This window comes from Castanea sativa, chromosome 12 (genome assembly GCF_040712315.1).
Source record: "Castanea sativa cultivar Marrone di Chiusa Pesio chromosome 12, ASM4071231v1".
In the NCBI taxonomy this organism is placed as follows: Eukaryota; Viridiplantae; Streptophyta; class Magnoliopsida; order Fagales; family Fagaceae; genus Castanea; species Castanea sativa.
The window spans coordinates 13,143,722-13,161,822 of record NC_134024.1 but is presented as its reverse complement, the minus strand read 5'-3'; the positions used below and the strand labels follow the sequence as shown (position 1 = coordinate 13,161,822).

The following is an 18,101-nucleotide window of genomic DNA, read 5'->3' as shown; positions in this document are numbered from 1 at the left end:
GAGGAATGAAAGGTTCACATACTTTATGGCCCATGGTGACTATGAATGTGAGCAATACTTGGAATGTGGTGGCTTGGAAGGTTGATGGAATTTGGAAAATGTGTTCAAATACTCTGTAATAACTCATTGGATTTCTTGAATCGAAATTAATTCTTATTTTTTATATTGATTATTGTTGGTTGCTGCATTATCATTTTTCCTTTCCTTCGGCATATACTCTTTTTTTTTTAGGAAAGTGTCTTGGGTCATTTTGGTTGGAGTAAATTAATTTAAAAACAAAAATTTTTTATATGGTAACATATACATACCACTGCAAACATTATAATTGGAATTAAGTTCTATGTCTTTACATATGACATATGTGAACTCATATCTAGATTGCAATCAGATGACAATGCTAATGCAACTTGGTCACAGTAATTGGAAAGTACAAGGAATAATAATTTAGATAGAGGTAGCATCTAGCTTCCTCCCATGCGTAAATACACATGTTAAATATTTTCCACAGTTGTGTACTAACCTTCAATCAAAGAGAATCTTATTTTCTATTTAAGAGAATAACCTACTTTTGTATTTGTTAGGGGTCTTTGTGCAGCAGTGACATGCGTCTCGTTTTGAATCTTTTGATATGTTAGTGGCTAAACTTTGGTTTTTTTGGGTAGTCAAGTCCGGTACTCACGCCAATGGGTTGTCCATTGCTCGCTACCTTTGCGATTGCTCCTAGGCAAAAGACAGTATTATAAGTAATAAAAATAATAAATTAATGTGAAAAATAGTTTTCTCATGTATGGATTAGTTTAGCATGATTTGAGTTATGAAGGATAATTAAATTTGAGAAAATATGTTAGGCTATGAAGCATATACGAGTACATATGAAGAAAATATGTTTAGATTAATATAAGCAAGTCCAAACAAGTATCTTTGACAGTATTAAACAAATATATTTGCCTGTGTTCAACTTAATTTATGTATAGTTTTAAATCCATGGCAACAAATAAATTAAACAAGGTTATATGCAGATTATATTTCAGGCATGGTTTTAATATGTTTATTATAAATCCTCAAACCCAAAAGTATGTTCCACCACAATTTTAATGAAATATGTTTTGTATTTTCTGTTTAATGTTGTTAACAATTTCTAATTTTAATAAGATTTTTCTCAAAGAAAATGTAGTGATACACATTGAGAAGGCTTTGAAACCCAGTGGCATTGGTTTATTTTGTTATCGAGGACTTTAGAACTTAATAAAAAAAAAAAAACCAATGTCATTTCTTATGAACTCAGTTTTTTATTTTATTTTTTTATTCTTTGGTTTATAATTGATTATTATTTTCTTTGCTTTCTCAATGCTTATGAAACCTTCTACAAAACATAAGTTTACAAGAAAAATCTAAATAATAGAGAAAACTTTTCAAAGGAAACTTTTATTAATAAAAAAAAAAGGCTACATTACAAATTGCATCTTCTAACTTTGCTTAAACTACAACTTCCCATCGTCCTTCTCATTCTAAATATTATTTATAGGAAGGATTTAATCCTTTAAGAGATGAAATAAGTCAAATAACACAGTCCTACTTCTTCTTAGAGAAGAGAGAGCAACTTAATTAGGAAGAAAAAAAAAAACATAAAATCCTAATTCAACTGGAAAAAAGAAAATTCTAGTCCAATTAAGAAAGCAAAAAAAAAAAGTCCAGCCCAAAAGTACCAAATTTTGTAAAACCATAAAAAAGGCCCGCACGAATCACATTCGCCATTTTCATATTTTTAACGGATAATTAAAACTTCAGAGTTTTCAAAATTCCCTCTCTCTTTGTCTCAGTCTCAGTAGTTAGTATGGGTGTGAAGAACTTGTGGGATATCTTGGAATCATGCAAGAAAACTCTACCACTTCACCATCTCCAGTAAGTTTCCCACTTTTTCTTTTCTCTTTTTCTCGCCAACCAAACAGACCCTAATGATTATTTTTCTTTTGGGATTTATGTTGGTTTTTCAAATTTTGAATTATGGGTTTTTAGGAACAAGAGGGTGTGCATAGATCTCTCTTGCTGGATGGTTCAGCTTCAAAACGTTAGCAAATCACACTCTTGTATAAAACAGAAGGTTTATCTCAGAGGTCTCTTCCACCGCCTCAGAGCTCTCATTGCTGTTAATTGCACCATTGTTTTTGTTACAGGTACTTAATTCGTATGCTTTTGTCTTTCTGGGTTTCTTCAATTCTGTAATTTACTTTTAAAACTAGATGTGGGTTTTTAATTTAATCTTTTACTTATTGTGAAGATTGGGTTTTTGGTTTTTTGTCAAAGTATGACTAATGTGGCACTTGACTTTTAGGAATAGTTTGCATAGATGAAAATGAGACTCTTATAATGTAACCATTCTCTGTATACATTCTATGTACATGGGATTTGGCCCCTTAAGTGGTTAATGTATGAAATCTTGGTTTTCTATTAAGTATGTGAAAACAGTGTATTCTGTCATTGCTTTCAGAGCATAGCATTTGACCACATATCTTAATTTTAAGTAATCTTTTCTGCCTCTAGATGGATCAATTCCTGCTATTAAGTTATCAACTTATAGACGCCGCTTAAATTCAGGAAGTGAGGTAAGAAACCTTGTGTGCAAATGCAATCATTGTATGTTGTTTACTTTCTTTTAATCTTTTTTTGGGTCTTTTTTTTTTTGTTTTTGGAAAGTTCTTCATACTAACTTGATTTGGTTTATGAAGGCAGGTTACTCAAGATGATAGAAACTTGCAAAATGTTACCTCTCTACGAAGAAATATGGGATCTGAGTTTTCGTGCATGATACAAGAGGCTAAAGTTTTGGGCATGGCACTTGGCATTGCTTGCTTAGATGGGTAATGTCTACTGTTAAAGTAAATTTTTTTAATATAGGATTATAGAAGCAAGAACACACTATTTTTTTGTCAAATAAAGGAATATTAAATTTATCTACATGAAATCTTTTAATGGGTTTAATGAATAAAAAAGTGTAACAAATGGAAACCAAAGGAATGAAATAAATAAATATAAAAAATTTATTTTATCTTAGTAATCTAACCAATCTTGAAAAAAAAATTTCTTGTCTAATCTAGACTTTTCAGGTCTAGTATGGTTTATTTTGCATGATATTATGGTAAATCATGATGCACCACTTTATTTAATAAAAATATATATGGGAATATGATTTCCTTAAAAGAGGAGAGAAGGGCTTCGATTCATGGAAATGCTTTGTGAAAAAATATTAGCAACCCCCCCCCCCACCCCCTTTTTTTCTTCTATTGTAAACAAAAAGACCTGGACTAACTCTATATGATTTTATTTTATTTTTCTAAAATTTAGGATTGAGGAAGCTGAAGCACAGTGTGCAGTACTAAACTCAGAATTGTTATGTGTGAGTATACTTTTTACTGTTAGTCATGTCGGGATTATTCCATAGGAGATGCATACTATGCACTATCATATTCTCATCATAAAAAATCACTGACATTGTTATCATCATTATCTTTTTTCATTAACATTACCATTATGACCATCAGGATGGATGTTTCACTTCGGACTCAGATGTCTTTCTTTTTGGTGCAAGGACCGTGTATAGAGATATATGCCTTGGTAAGTAGATTCACATTTGGTTGCATATTGAAATTCCTTAGATTAACTTGTTTTTTTTGTACTAATTATACATCCATTTTGCTAATAAATTAGGAGATGGTGGTTATGTCACTTGCTATGAAATGACAGACATAGAGAGACGGCTTGGATTTGGAAGGAACTCATTGGTAAGCTTCTAATTGTGAATGTAAAATATTTAAGAAGCTTTTTAGAAGAAAAAAAATGATAATTCCTTTGCTATGCAATTGATTAACAATTACAACAACCAAGCCTTAGTCCCAATTGTTTTGAGCTTGGCTATGGATCCTTAACAGATTAGTCACAGTCAGCTATATGTATACTTTTCTGCCATAGGCAAGTGCATCCATAATACTTAGTAATATCTTCAAAGTTTATCGCTCACCTGGTGCAACGATAATGAGCAACTTTGAGAGAAGGCCAAAAGGGTGATACTAAGCTGCAAAAGCATTTACATCTTGGCCTTAAGATATGACAAGAAGCCCCCCTTCAACTCCTTTAAGAAACTATGTTCTTCTATGTTACAAGACCTGAAATGATATAGCTCTGTTTTAGGAATTGTTGTTCGTGAGAGCTTCTCATTTGGAACTGATCACATGTGTGTGCGTGCATGTATGTTTGTGTGGATGCATGGGTGTCTAGCTTTGTCTCAATAATATTGATCGCAATCTGCTTCATTTTCTCCTTAAGAAATGGAATTTGTAAAATTTTTTATCTAAGATTCTACTTTTATATATTCCATTTGAGTCAAGCTTCCTCCTCTTGTAACAAGCTAGGTGACTCGATAACTTTTTGGATAAGTAACTCAGTAACTTGTGATCTTCAGATTACCCTTGCACTACTTCTTGGATGTGACTACTCTCAAGGAGTTCATGGTCTGGGTCCTGTAAGTTCTAAACCTGTTCTTTCTCTTTGGTGGACTACATTCTTCTTTATGTGCCTATCAGATCTCATTTAGAATGGTGAATGGAAGCTTATGCTGTTGTACTAAAATTTCCCTGTCTTCAGGAGTCTGCTTGTCAGATTGTTAAATCAGTTGGAGACAATGTTGTCCTTCAAAAAGTTGCCTCTGAAGGACTGTCCTTCGTAAAAAAGAAAAGAAGTTCAAAGAAACAGGGGGCTGTTTCCAAGTGCAATAATAACAAGGAGAACTCACTGGATCATGATATGAATGTTAACGGTGAATTCTAGAAACCTTATACTGTTCATGTAACAGGCCTGCATGTGGTTCTGTTATGCTGTTTTGAAACTTTTTTGCAAGCTAATGAACTCTGTCTCAAGTGACACTGACGCAGGACAACCAGAACAAAAATTGAAACAACAAAAAATAAATGGATATGACCTAAGAGTCAGCACTTAGGCCTTGCTTGGAGTCAGCACCAAACGTGGAAACCACTAGGAGTCAGCACCTAGGGTAGACCTGGAGTCAGCACCAGATCAAAGAAAGACCAAACGGCCATTGTTTTTATTTATCAAAATATCAACTACCCCTCAAAGACTACAATAAGTTGCTTATAAAGGATTGCTAAACCCTAGTTCTAATTGGCTAGGAAACCCTAATTGCCTTATTACAGAAATAACCCTGCTTCCAAATTAAAATACTAATAGCCCAATAAACTAATAGGACCTAAAAACATAAAAATACAAATAACTTGCAAATACAAATAATATTAAATAATAATTTTCTTGCATCTTCTGCATCAGACACTTTCTCCTCGAATAAGAATGGGTGGAGGGTCAGGTTATGGGTACAAAACCCACTAGGTGTAAGTGCGTGCAACAACAACCATTAAAATATTAACAAAGCCTTAGTCCCAAATTTTGGGTCAACTATGGATTCTCAACAAATTAGTCAAGGTCGACCACATGTATTATTTTCCTCCATTCTATTTTATCAATCTTTGTAACTTCCTTAATTGACATTTCATGTTTTATTGCTTCTATTAATGTTTTTCTTTCTTTTTTTCTTCTTTTTTTTTTGGGGGGGGGGGTTTCATGGGTGTGCTAAATTTGAATTAGGTTTACAATTGAGTTGTGAATGAGTAGCAGTATAGGATAATGATTTTTGATCTTCTGTGTGTGTGTGTGTGGACATTTTTCGCATGCTTTTATAGGATTTGCATCATAAGTAAGGGACTTGTTTTATCTTCTAGTTATATTTATATATAAAAAATGTGAAAAGGGGTAGAGGAAGACCTAAAATAACGTTGGTAGCCAAGGAGGGTAGTTGATTTTTTATCTGGGTGGAGGATTTGGTTTGGGATGCACCATTTGGTGATTTGGAATTTTTCACCATTATGTTTGATGTGGCTAGAGGTCGGGACATGGTGTGATGACAAGTGCCTTTCACCAAAAGTTACAAGTCGTGGTGTTCGAGTCCAAGAAACTCTCCAAAACAAATTAGGAGTAAGGCTACCTACCATGATCTCTCCAAGATGCCTGCAAAAAATGGGAGTTTTGTGCATTGTGTATGACCTTTTCAAAAAAAATTTAAAACAACTTATTTTTGATGTGGCTATTGTGGAAGGAGCACAATCATTGGGTCTTTGAGGATAAAGTCAATTTAAAGAACTAGCTTGAAGTCTTGCTACTTCGATTTTTGTTTGATTGGTCATGTGTGTGGGGTCTCAAATAATACCTCTTTTGTGTAATTTTGTAATTCTTTTAGGTTATGGAGTACTTATCATCATGAGTCGGTCGAAACCGTTTTCATTAATAACTTATTTTTCCAATAAAAAAAAAAGTGAAAAAGGATATGATAATTAAAGACATGACAGATAGCATGATTTTGGACAGGATAATATGATGGAGAATATATGTGGCCAACCCTAAATTAGTCTATTGACATCCATAGCCAATTCCAAAATATTGGGATTAAGGTTTTGTTGTTGCTATTGTTTTTTAGCTATGCATGTGTTTTGATCATCAGTTCCAAATATTTGGTTTTACAAATGGAAGACTTCACATTGCTGTTACCATTGAACATTTTTTGGTCTTGTAGGAAGTGAGCATGATTCACAAAGGGATGATCAGCACTTGCAAGTTATTGATGCATATTTGAAGCCCAAGTGCCACTCGGCAGATTCTGATGCTGTGCATAGGTAAAAACATCAGTTCTGTTGTTTGTTGGGACTAATGCTTTTTGCTGCATATGTGAGAGTGTTTATACATGTAATATGTTTGGACCTTTTTTTCTTTTTTTCCCCTTTTCGTCCCTTCGTGTAACTTATAGATGATCTGTTATACACCATCTTTCATTTCTTTCTTCTGCTCCAGTCATGTCTTAAACTCTAACGAACTCAACCAGTCAACCCCCTGCCCAAACCCAAAAGCTGAACAGCAGCTGTAAGGTTGTGGCTTTTGATCATTTTACAGATATGGGAATGCAACATGTATTTATATGAAAGGATCAATTAGGTAAAATCCTTTAAAAGAACCCAGTCTTTCTGATTCCATTAAAGTATTGGAAATAATGAAATTTGTCAGTTTATTTCCTCTCCCCCCCCCCCCCCCACATCCAATAGAATGTCCTGTCTTTTTCCCAGGCTTTTTTGATAAAAGCACATATGATGTGATATTACTCCCAGCATGTCAAGCATTGCTGTTTTTAAAATCTCCCATCCCCACCGTGATAGGAATGCATATTTCATTATAACTGAGACTAATATGCAACTTCATTTGGTTTTGGCAAAGCTAATTTACTCAGCCAAAATTCTATATACTCTGGCTGATTCTGCCAAGTGTTATGTTAAACGTCTATATGATGGCATTTTGAACTGGAAGTTTGATTATGTCAGTTGAGTATTTGGCCCAGGGAAAATCTTTTAATGATAGAAACACTTAAATGCAATGAAGCACTTATCTGTAGATCAGTTCCATATCATCTAGTCTCTAATATTATTATGGTAAGAATATTTTGGTCTTTTTGGAATTATCTGCTTAAGAAGACAAGTTATATGTATAGGACAAGTTACTTATAAACTGGGACAATTTTTTTTTCTTCACCAGTGGGTATTATAATTAATGAGCTTTTGACAAATTAATAAATAAAGGGCATGAAAATAGACATGAATATTCCTTTAAATTTATTATTTGCAAAGGCTTAGCGTGTATCTCATGCAAAATGCTACATGAGTCCCCGCACCTGATATCTGCACGAAAATCACCATGTAATAGTGCTAGAGTTGGTAGTACCTGTTAACCTCAATTTCCTGTAATGGGCCACAGCATGTATATCAATCTGAACCTATGCATGGTTCAATAGGGTGTGCCAAAAGCAGTGAAACTCAAGCTCTTACCTTACCATCAGCTGGGTAAGTTTTAGCTTTTCCTGCACAGCCTGTATTATTCTTAGCCCATCTAGAACTGGATTTAGACTGTGGTAGTGTGGTGTTTATATTGCAAAATCTTGGGAGTGAAGTACTGAAGTTGTTTTTTATTGCTTTGCCGATGTAGGGCTCTTGCTCAGTATCCTTTTCAACGTGCCAAACTTCAGCAGATATGTGCTCAGTTTTTTGAGTGGCCTATTGAGAAAACAGGTTCTTCATTCATTCCCTTGTTCATATTTCATGCCTTATATGGTCATGCACACATTCATCAAATATAAGAATTTATACGAGCACATTGTTGATTTTGGTTGTCTTAAATAGTCACAGTTTGTAGTGGCTAAATGGAAGTCAAAGATTTTGGCTATTGTCCTGGTAACTCCCAAAACAAAATTCTCATGTGAAGTCAGAATGTTGGATCTTTCCAATGGTTAAAATTTTTGGTGTGTTTTTTACAGTGGTTTAAAATTTAAAATATTTCAAGTCTTCTAATTTGGATCTAAAACTTGGTGGATTAGGAAAATATGCTGTAATTGTAGGATGCTTATGTTTGAGAATTGTCATGCCAGAGGCTTCAAGAGCATGAACCCTGTCCGTCTGTGTGCATCACTTGTTTGTTGTCTGAAAGATCTGCAGAATGTTATGGGTTCTATAAATCTTAGTTAAAAAACCTTAATACATATTGAACAAGCTCAAGTATTTCACAAGAGTCTTGCAGCTCAATGGCATTGCCTAGTTTGCTTCCTGAGGAGAACCAGGATTCGAATCCCCCCTCTCCCACTTATTGTAACGTTTGAATTAAAAAAAGAAAAAGCACAAGTAATTCAAAATGCCTGCCATATCTATATCTAATATATATGTGATATGAATATGTGAAGATCTTGGGTATGGCTTGGATATGGCACGTATCGAGTTGAGGTAAAAATTGATTGTTCTTAAGGAAAAATAGGGATTTCAACAGATATAAGTGAGGATATATTTTACACCCCCTGCACTTGTTCTATTTTCATAAATTCATTACACAAGAAAAAAAAAGTTTTAGACCTTCAAAATTCTAAATCTTCATAAATGTCTAGCATGGGTTTGGATCAAAAAAAAAAAAAAAAACCTCATAGTTTGTTTAATTATTTGTAGCTATTTTATGCCTTTAAAGTTTGTTATTCATCTTTTAAACTAAAATTTGGCACATTTATTACAAACTATTAATAAGCTTAACCCTGTCATATCATATCCCAGATTAAAGAAATGAAGTATTGCTGGTATCCATATTGTATCTTATTGGCATTTGTGCTTGATGCTTCACAGATACTTAGTTATTGTTTTCTCAGTTTCCTACCCATGGTCTTCACAATATATTAATTCACGGTTAATATTATACATTCACTAAGACAAGCATGCTGTGTCCATATTTCTAGATTTTTGGGATTTTCAGTCAACACAATTTGCTTGTCCAAAATCATAGAAAATATGGGAGTTTTTTGAGGTTACAGGGTGTCATAAAATATATATCTATAACGTTTCCTAGATTGTATGGCAAATTGGTCTATTATATGTTCTTCCAGTTTTTTTTTTTACCTTATTCATGATTCATATCTCAGATGAGTATATCCTTCCAAAGATTGCTGAACGAAACTTACGGCGATTTTGTAATTTGCGATCAACTTCATCAGATCTAGGACTGAAGCTTCCATTACACAAGGTACTATTGTTTTTTTTTTTTTTACACTAATTCCTTATTCATCAATGGTTTACTCAAGATAAATCATGATGATAGAATTCTGTTTGGTCATTCATGTCCTATAAACTTGCACAGTTGCACCATTAGTACTACCCTGGAAGATTTTGAAAGTAGCATGTAAAGAATGAATGTCAATTGTCATTTGCATTATATTGAAAGCTATGCTCTATCCTTCTGCTTGGACTATTTTTTAAACTAGTAAGTTGCCCGTGTGTTGCACGGATATTATTGTAATATTTTATGTAAGATGTTTTTGAAGAATGTTGTACATATACTAAAGCATAATTGTTATAGAATTTTGTTCGTAATGAGTTCATCATAAGAAGAAACAATTATAAATTACACACACATATCTGTTAAAATTATTCAGTTCAAGTAATGAGAAATAAAGAAACAATTTTGGGGAAATATTGTAGAATAAAAGTTTATATAAAATGTGTCTTTCTCTTTCTCTTTAATTCTAAAACAAAATACACATCTCAAACACTCACAATCAATCACATTCTTTACAAAACCCACATATCAACAACATTTGACCTTAACATCAAAATCGTAATTGTCACTATTGTCACTCAATATAAAATGCAAGCTCTGCTTCCTTAGTTGTAGCCAACTCATACGGGTTAGGATTAAATGAGACAACAATGTTAGAGCTAGGCATTGTCGAAAGATTGAAGGTAAATGAAATCATTTTTGGTCTATTGTATTTGACATGGGATGGTATGAAGGGGTATGGATGGGTATATATAAAGGAGTAGAAGTGCAAGGGGTAAAAATGGTGAATTGAAATGCAAATAATTTGTATGTAAGTGTGAGGAATGAAAAGTCTTAAAATATTGAACTAAAGGATACAAAGAATATTTACTTTTTAATTAGAAAAGTCTTAAAACATTGAACCAAAGAATACAAAGAATATTTACTTTTTAATTAGAAAAGTCTTGAAATATTGAACCAAATTAAACAAAATTTTAATATTTAATTTGATTTTATCTTTGATGTGGCACTTGAGAACTCTTTGTCAAGAATGCGCCACTCGGCAGAACCTCATGCTTTCCCATGTGAGGTCTCTGCTTGATTGGAGCCACTAGCTCTTTTGATTTCATGATATGCCAAGAAGCAATCCTGGCATAAATTTATTGTTAGTTACTGTTGAAAATAAGGTAACTGATTAAATGTACTTTATAAAAAAGTGCAATGACTTTATCCATGGGACGTATAAATTCCCCCTACATTTAAACATAGTTGATAAAATCTGAGCGAATATGTTGTTTGTGCTTTTCTATCTTTAACCATTTTGTGGCATATTAGATTTACGATTCCTCTTTCATTTGACTAGTAATATTTCCCAATTACAGATACCAGTTAAATGCCCTGTCTCTAAAATTAGCAAGCATCGAAAGGTTCAGGGAAGAGATTGTTATGAGGTCTCATGGGAGGATTTAGATGGACTTAAGACCTCCATAGTACCAGCGGATCTTGTAGAGAGGTAATGATTTTATCCTTTTGTAATGACTTAAGTATAATGTTGGGTGGTGCTGCATCTAATCCGAGACGGATTTTGGGTTGCATGCACATTGAAAGATTTTGTTTGAGATTGCAACTTATAACAGGCATGGAATCTTTTCGACTGAAAGCTTAGGTTTTTTTAACAACCAATCAATAGAGTATGTTTCTGTTTTCCCCCTTTTTTTTTTCTTGGAGTTTAGACCAATATGTAAGTAGAAAAGGAACATATTTAAGTACAACAAATATTCTTAAATAGTGCATTGAGAGGAACACATCAAGAAGACCGTTCATATTCTATAGTTATTAATGAATTTCTGGTAAAAGCTTAATGCTATGTAAATGTTTTTTTTTTAAACATTTTCATGGCCCATACAGAGGGTATCCAGTTCTACACCTGGAACTGAGCAAACAAAAAGTTCTACAATCATTTTTCAGATATTTCTTAAGGGTATTCTGGATAAGCAAATAGTATTTATCTCCGTTTTTATTTTAATAACTTTTAATACTGGAAAATTCATTTTCCTTATCCTTTATTCTTTTTGTTTGTCCAAAGTGCTTGTCCTGAGAAGATTGTGGAATTTGAGGAGGAAAGAGCTGAAAGGAAGAAACAAAATCAGAGGAAAACAAGGCCAAAGAAATCAGAAAAGGGATCTTCTGTGACTGAAATTGATCTAAAACTCCAAAGACTATTACTTGACATCGAATTAGAAAGCAGTTCTGTTCGCAATGCCTCCTTTTCTTCAAATGTGGAGATATCAGAAAGCCATACTGCTGCACCAGAAGTTGATCTAACAAACCAAGATTTGAGGCTTGATCCAAAGAGCAGTGATGATGTATCTTGCAATGAAGTTGGTCCAAGTACTGCTAAAAGTGAGGTCATTGATCTCTTAAGCCCTTCCCCGCCAAGACAATCCCGTATAGTATCCAAATTTCCAAAATCAAATGGTCAATGTATTGATGTAATTGATTTGAGTGAATCAGAAACTGATGTGTCTCCTGAACATGAGAGGAAGGCAAGAGAGTTAAGATTGTTCTTAGCCAGCATTAGGGATGAAATCTCTTGAACAGCCATGAAGAAGTCTAATGTAATCGTAGTTTGGATTTTCCCAATGAAACTGATTTCATGTCATGTACCTCTTCAGTCTCCTCTTTGTGGTTAGTAGAGATAGTGTGGTGTTTCCTTGTATACATCCTGTGTACTAAGGTTTGTTCTTTTCTTTTAATGATTTATTTGCTTATAAAAAGAGTGTTGTATAACAATCATATTTAGATGTATTAACAAGGATACTGGATAAACTAATCTTAAGTCTCAAACGTAGAATGTAAAGTTCAAATTCTTTCATTCTCAGGTCTATAGTTCTTGGCTTTAGACCTTTCCAGTAGTTTGTGATTTGGTTTTGAGCTAGAGCTAAAGATTGTATTCCATACTTCAATTTTGCCTGTGGATTTCAAGCTTATTGCTTTTTTTATTATTAATTATATTTTGCATATTATCAATGACAAATCAATTTCAACCTTATCAACATCATAAGCATAAGTTCAATCTTAAGAGGGGGTAAGGAGAATTTATTGAGCAGCACAGGAACTTGGGCTTGATTGGTTTATGTTATAAGAAAGTACTCTGAAAAATATGTGAAAACCTAGGCCTAATTGGTTTGTGTTTCCAGTTTATCACCATTTCAAGAACATAGTAAGATTCCATTCTGTTCATATATATTACATTTTACAGTGATTTTTGTTTTGTGATCCCCTGCCCTCCGCAGCCAGTTAGCATCCGAAGAAAAGCCAAACAAACCACCCTCATTCCTGTAAAAACCAGTTGGGTTTTCTTAAGCTCATTCTGGCTTACATTACTGTTTTCTCCCTTCATCCCTTCTTGTATATTTCCATGGTTTGTCATTAGTAGTTATATTTGAAGGTCTGCTTTTGAGGAGCTCTGTACCAGCACCTCACCATCTCCTTCATTAACATTGCTTCATGTTAGTAACAAGAATTTAACGAGTGATGTAGACTGCTTGCTTTTCAGTTTCAATCTTTGGTTGAATATGCCAGTAATAATAAGCTTGCTTAATGTGCTCCCTTTTAGTACTTCTAGCCTGCTAATTCACTGGGTTCCTATTTGTCTTATCAAAGCAGAGAGTTTCTCAGGCAGGCTTTTTAACTTCAACTCTAAAATGAGAACCACTCCAAAAACAGAGAACCTAGTGGGAAAAAAAATCAGTGATTGGAAATGTAGCATCTAAAAAAAAGGTATCTAATCTTTTGCTGGTAAATAAAATACTAATCAAATTAATGTTAGGAACAAAAAAAGCTAGACCTTTACTTCGGATGAAGTTCAATTTGCTGCAATGAACAAACCATCAATTCTTCCTCCACTTTTTCTTTCATTTGTTTTGTTCACCCTCACAAAAAGATTGTAATACTTCGCCAGGTAGGTATGGAAAGAAAATTAAACATATGAATCACAGAACTTCTAAGTTTCAAATAACTGTCTTCCTTTTCTTTTTTTTTTGGTCTGCATTTTACAGTAATAAAATCATAGATGAAGTTAACTGAATTGCTGCAGTCTACATAATAGAAAATTCAAGTCAAGAGAGGTGTCCTTATCAACCATATCCTAACCAACAAGAGCAGCGGTTGACAATTCCCATGGGCAATTAGATATCGTAAGCTACTGCACAAGAATAAAACGATCACTTACTCAAATATTGTAGCAATGAACTGCTGACAAGAATTTGTAAACCACTGCATGCCCTCATGCTGACCAGGTTGGCCAGTGCCTTTAAGCAGGGACCAATTACTACATTTCAAAAGGGCTGGAACAAAAGCAAATAACAAAGATAAAAGGGAAGATGACAAGATATTTCTATGCAATTCTTGCCTCTCCCTCACTGCCAGAATATTTTTTAGAGAGAGAGAGAGAGTGAGAACACCATTGGAAAAACTTACAGTTAAAAATTAGACACAACCCATCGCATCCAATGCACCAAGTAAATGCTTGACTGACTGAAAAGAAACAGTGGTAGAAAAGCCAAAATGTTGGTGCTACCACTTTAGTTAGTGTCCAACGGTTCAGAACTTGTTTTGGGTGAAGGAATTATTTTCAGATTGCTCTCTGGTGTCTGACTACAATGTGTTTCTGTAGCTGGCATAGGTGTTGATGTTGCTGGTATAGTTGTTGTTGGTGTCATAAAATATGTCTCAAATCCAGAACTAGGGTAATCTGGATTACCAGGGAACTGTGCTATCAAACCACCTGATGTGGATTGAATTTGGTTTGAAGAATTGGAAGATGAATGAAGGCTGCTACAACCAGTTAAATCAGAGAGGCTTGACAAGCCAGGTGGAGGAGCAAAGTCTAAGCCTTCACTTCTAAGGACATTACCATGCTCTTTATAGATGGAGGATGAAAGAAAATTAATGCCATGGCTTATAGGAAAGGGGGTTGGAGGCATAGACAGTATTGAACCTGGTGTCCACCCAAGCGAAGCTATTTGGCCTGTGACATTTGGAAAAACTGGTGGAGGCCCTCGGTATGGTGAAAGATGGCTCGGCAACAAGGATTCTGGTGCTGCCCCAGCTATTCTTACTGCCAACGCATGTCCATCCATTCTGTACCCATTCAAATGTGCAATTGCTGCAGCTGCATCAATTTGATTTTCAAATTTGACAAAGCCAAAGCCTTTACTAATTCCTGTAATTCGATTCTTCATAACTCTTGCTTTAGTAATCTTACCAAATAGAGAGAACAGCTCTATTAATCGGTTGTCATCCACATTTTCTGGTAGGTAGCAAACATAGAGGTTTGTATTATCAATTACTTTGTTAGGCCTGTCTTGTGCTTTTGTAGTTGAGCCAAGGCTGGACACAGAACCCTGCCCAGAGCTGCTCTGTGGAGACATTGTTATTACTTGGCAAGTTTCTGTGGGATGGTTGTAGCTGCCACCTTTGTCACAGTGCACATCAATTGGATTTTGTACTTTCTCATACATCCCAGCTATTTTTACTGACAACATATGTCCATCTATTCTGTACCCATTGAAATGTGCCATTGCTGCAGCTGCATCACTTTGGTTTTCAAATTTAACAAAGCCAAAGCCTTTACTAATTCCTGTGGTTTGATTCCTCATAACCCTTCCTTTAGTAATCTTACCAAATGCAGAGAACAACTCCATTAATCGGTTGTCATCCACATTTGCTGGTAGATAGCAAACATAGAGATTTGATTTATCAATTTCTTTGCTAGGTCTGTCTTGTGTTTTTGTAGTTGAGCCAAGGCTGGACACAGAACCCTGCCCAGAGTTGCTCTGTGGAGACATTGCTATTACCCGGCAAGTTTCTGTGGGATGGTTGTAGTGGCCACATTTGTCACAGCGCACATCAATTGGATTTTTTACTTTCTCATACATCCCAGCTATTTTTACTGACAACATATGTCCATCCATTCTGTACCCATTGAAATGTGCCATTGCTGCAGCTGCATCACTTTGGTTTTCAAATTTGACAAAGCCAAAGCCTTTACTAATTCCTGTGGTTAGATTCCTCATAACTCTTACTTTAGTAATCTTACCGAATGGAGAGAACAGCTCCATTAATCGGTTGTCATCCACGTTTTCCGGTAGGAAGCAAACATAGAGGTTTGTTTCATCAATTTCTTTGTTAGTTTTGTCTTGTGTTTTTGTAGTTGAGCCAAGGGTAGACCCAGAACCCTGCCCAGAGTTGCTCAGTGGAGACATTGCTATTGCCCCACAAGTTTCTGTGGGATGGTTGTAGCTGCCACATTTGTCACAGCATACCATTTTAAAAGTAGATTTCCATTGAGGGCAGGCAAAATACTGGTGCCCATGATCATGACAAACTCTGCACACATTTGTCTTCAGTGTGGCAAGTTCCTCTAACTGGCCCCGCTTATGCTCATTCATTCCCTCATCAATTGGTTTTAGTAGTTTCTCAATCATCCCAACTGCTGCATCCAATGATTTTTGGTTGTTGGCCTCTATATAGACATGCAAGTCTTCATCATTTTTCTGTGGATCTGTTGTTATGTCTTTACCTCTTAAACGGATCTTAGCCCCTGTTTCCTTCTCCATTCTCTTCTGTGTATTCCCAAGAGGACCAATTATAAGTCCAATAAAATTATAGGTAGGATATTCTTTCACCGGTATGTAAAGTTTCTTAAAAAGCTTCAAGGACTTACACTCCAAAGGTTGTTGAAGAGTGGGATTCTTCTGAAACAATTTGGATATAATATGTTGACGTTTTTGGAGAAGTTTCTGACGGAGCCTTTCTTGGCGTGTATTTATTCTGATACCAAAGTAATCGTACACTGGTTCAGGTGAAGGAGATCTTTCCTGCATAGGCCTGTCATCATGAAGCTCAGATGTCTGCAACTTTCTGCTTATGTCTACAAGTTCAGCTTTCAACTCCTGAATCTCTGACTCCAATTCTGATCCTGCAACAAGCTCTTTCCTTAAGTAAGGCAACTGAAGTGGACCTATCTGTTTCAGCTGCAAATCATCACCAATCCATTTGGTTTTCTTTCCTTTATTAGCCTGATCAGTCTCTGCTTTGTCCCATCTACTACGTCTTCGTTTTCCAGAACTCCCTGTACCTTCCTGTTGTTCAGAAGAACCTTTATCATCAAGTCTCATGGCAAGCCCAGAGTGACCATGGAGATGAGAAGCAGCATACCAAGATTCTGATTCTGGTTTTAATGATTCCTCTTGCCTATATTTCTTTTGTGACTGATAACGTTGCAGGGAAACTGACTCACCAGTTGATGCATCCAGTGATCTCTTCTTCTTGTATGAACTGTTAGGATCAGTGCCTGAGTGGCATTCAGATAGAGATGCTTCTGGTGGATCCTCAACTAGTTCTTCACTCCCATTGTTGTTGCGGTTAAAAAATGACTGAGCATCACATTCTGAAGGCTCCTCAATTTGTTCCAACAGCACCTCACTTGCTTCCTCTTCCAGTTCCTCAATTGGATCCTCTTCCAAGTCATCACTTGGTTCTTTTTCTAGCTTATTTCCTACTTCTTCACTTGATTCCTCTTCTGGATCCTCTTCTACTTCACTTGGTTCCTCTTCCGGATCCTCCTCTACTTCACTTGGTTCCTCTTCCGGATCCTCCTCTACTTCACTTGGTTCCTCTTCCGGCTCCTCCTCCAATGGCTCATTAGCAACGTAATACCTGTATGAAGAAGACTGAGGAAGACATTTACCAACTGCTTTCTCCTCTGATCTTTTTTCTTTGATGTCATTCCTTGAAACTTGTGAAAACTTTTGGTTCCTCATTGCACCTAGGTCCTTACCCTGTTCCTACACACAACACAGTTTTTTATTTTTATTTTTTATTTTAGAGAAAACACCTCAAATCAGCGCTATTGCAGCATCTGAGATTTCAAAATGCACCAGAAAAATGAAACAAGTAAAAGACTAAAGTAAAACAACCCTCCTAAGCAAAATTAGCTACAAGGAATACAGAAAGAGAAGGAAGACAAGCAAAACAAATTTATTTTGATACACAAAAGAAATATTTTGTGATTTTTATTTTCCTAGTTACCTACTATTGCTACTAATACAAATGATATAACTGACTTTGTATTACAGTTCGCAATAAGGTAAGTCTGAATTTATGGATAGTGAAGTGAAGGGTCATGGCTTCCTGGTCACTTCAGCAGTTAGGAAGAGGATACATTACATCTAATAGCCTAGCTAAAATAGGTAGAAATGTCCAACCCCAGTCATCTTCTTTGGATTGCTTCGTAAGCAACCACATTCCTTGGGCAATATCACTACCCCATTGCATATTTTTTTGATAGATAAGATAGGATTTGAACCTATGGCATCAACTCCATATCGATTACTCTTTATCATCATGCCTAGACAACATTTGTCCCA

General features: G+C 35.2%; 2 protein-coding genes across 4 annotated transcripts; one reads left to right on the top strand and one right to left on the bottom strand.

The window, feature by feature from the left end:
- The first annotated feature begins 1,722 nt into the window (after positions 1 to 1,722).
- LOC142618888 (single-strand DNA endonuclease 1) lies at positions 1,723 to 12,456 on the top strand. 3 transcript variants are annotated; one of them, XM_075791926.1, is made up of 14 exons: positions 1,723 to 1,902; positions 2,017 to 2,174; positions 2,542 to 2,603; positions 2,731 to 2,858; positions 3,343 to 3,394; positions 3,540 to 3,612; positions 3,706 to 3,779; positions 4,457 to 4,516; positions 4,639 to 4,810; positions 6,632 to 6,731; positions 8,086 to 8,168; positions 9,554 to 9,654; positions 11,049 to 11,179; positions 11,753 to 12,456. In XM_075791926.1, the coding sequence occupies exons 1-14, from the start codon at positions 1,835 to 1,837 to the stop codon at positions 12,261 to 12,263; spliced, it is 1,773 nt and encodes a 590-aa protein (XP_075648041.1). In that variant the 5' UTR covers positions 1,723 to 1,834; the 3' UTR covers positions 12,264 to 12,456. The 3 variants fall into 3 exon arrangements, with proteins under 3 accessions (XP_075648041.1, XP_075648044.1, XP_075648042.1); XM_075791929.1 differs by lacking the exons at positions 1,723 to 1,902; positions 2,542 to 2,603 and having other exon boundaries at positions 2,063 to 2,174; XM_075791927.1 differs by lacking the exons at positions 1,723 to 1,902; positions 2,017 to 2,174 and having other exon boundaries at positions 2,550 to 2,603; positions 2,727 to 2,858.
- Positions 12,457 to 14,150: 1,694 nt separating this feature from the next.
- Positions 14,151 to 17,495, bottom strand: LOC142620907 (uncharacterized). The gene is made up of 2 exons (XM_075794216.1): positions 15,980 to 17,495; positions 14,151 to 15,145 (listed from the first exon to the last, which is right to left on the bottom strand). The coding sequence occupies exons 1-2, from the start codon at positions 17,493 to 17,495 to the stop codon at positions 14,253 to 14,255; spliced, it is 2,409 nt and encodes an 802-aa protein (XP_075650331.1). The 3' UTR covers positions 14,151 to 14,252.
- Between the last annotated feature and the right edge of the window lie 606 nt (positions 17,496 to 18,101).

Excerpts from the sequence above, each read along its gene's own strand:
- LOC142618888 (XM_075791926.1), top strand. The coding sequence starts at position 1,835 with ATGGGTGTGAAGAACTTGTGGGATATCTTGGAATCATGCAAGAAAACT. Across the intron at positions 2,604-2,730 it reads GCTTAAATTCAGGAAGTGAG|GTTACTCAAGATGATAGAAA; the intron begins GTAAGAAACCTT and ends TTATGAAGGCAG. Across the intron at positions 6,732-8,085 it reads GATTCTGATGCTGTGCATAG|GGCTCTTGCTCAGTATCCTT; the intron begins GTAAAAACATCA and ends TTGCCGATGTAG.
- LOC142620907 (XM_075794216.1), bottom strand. The coding sequence starts at position 17,495 with ATGAGGAACCAAAAGTTTTCACAAGTTTCAAGGAATGACATCAAAGAA. Across the intron at positions 15,146-15,979 it reads AATGGTATGCTGTGACAAAT|GTGGCAGCTACAACCATCCC; the intron begins GTGGCAGCTACA and ends ACTGTGACAAAG.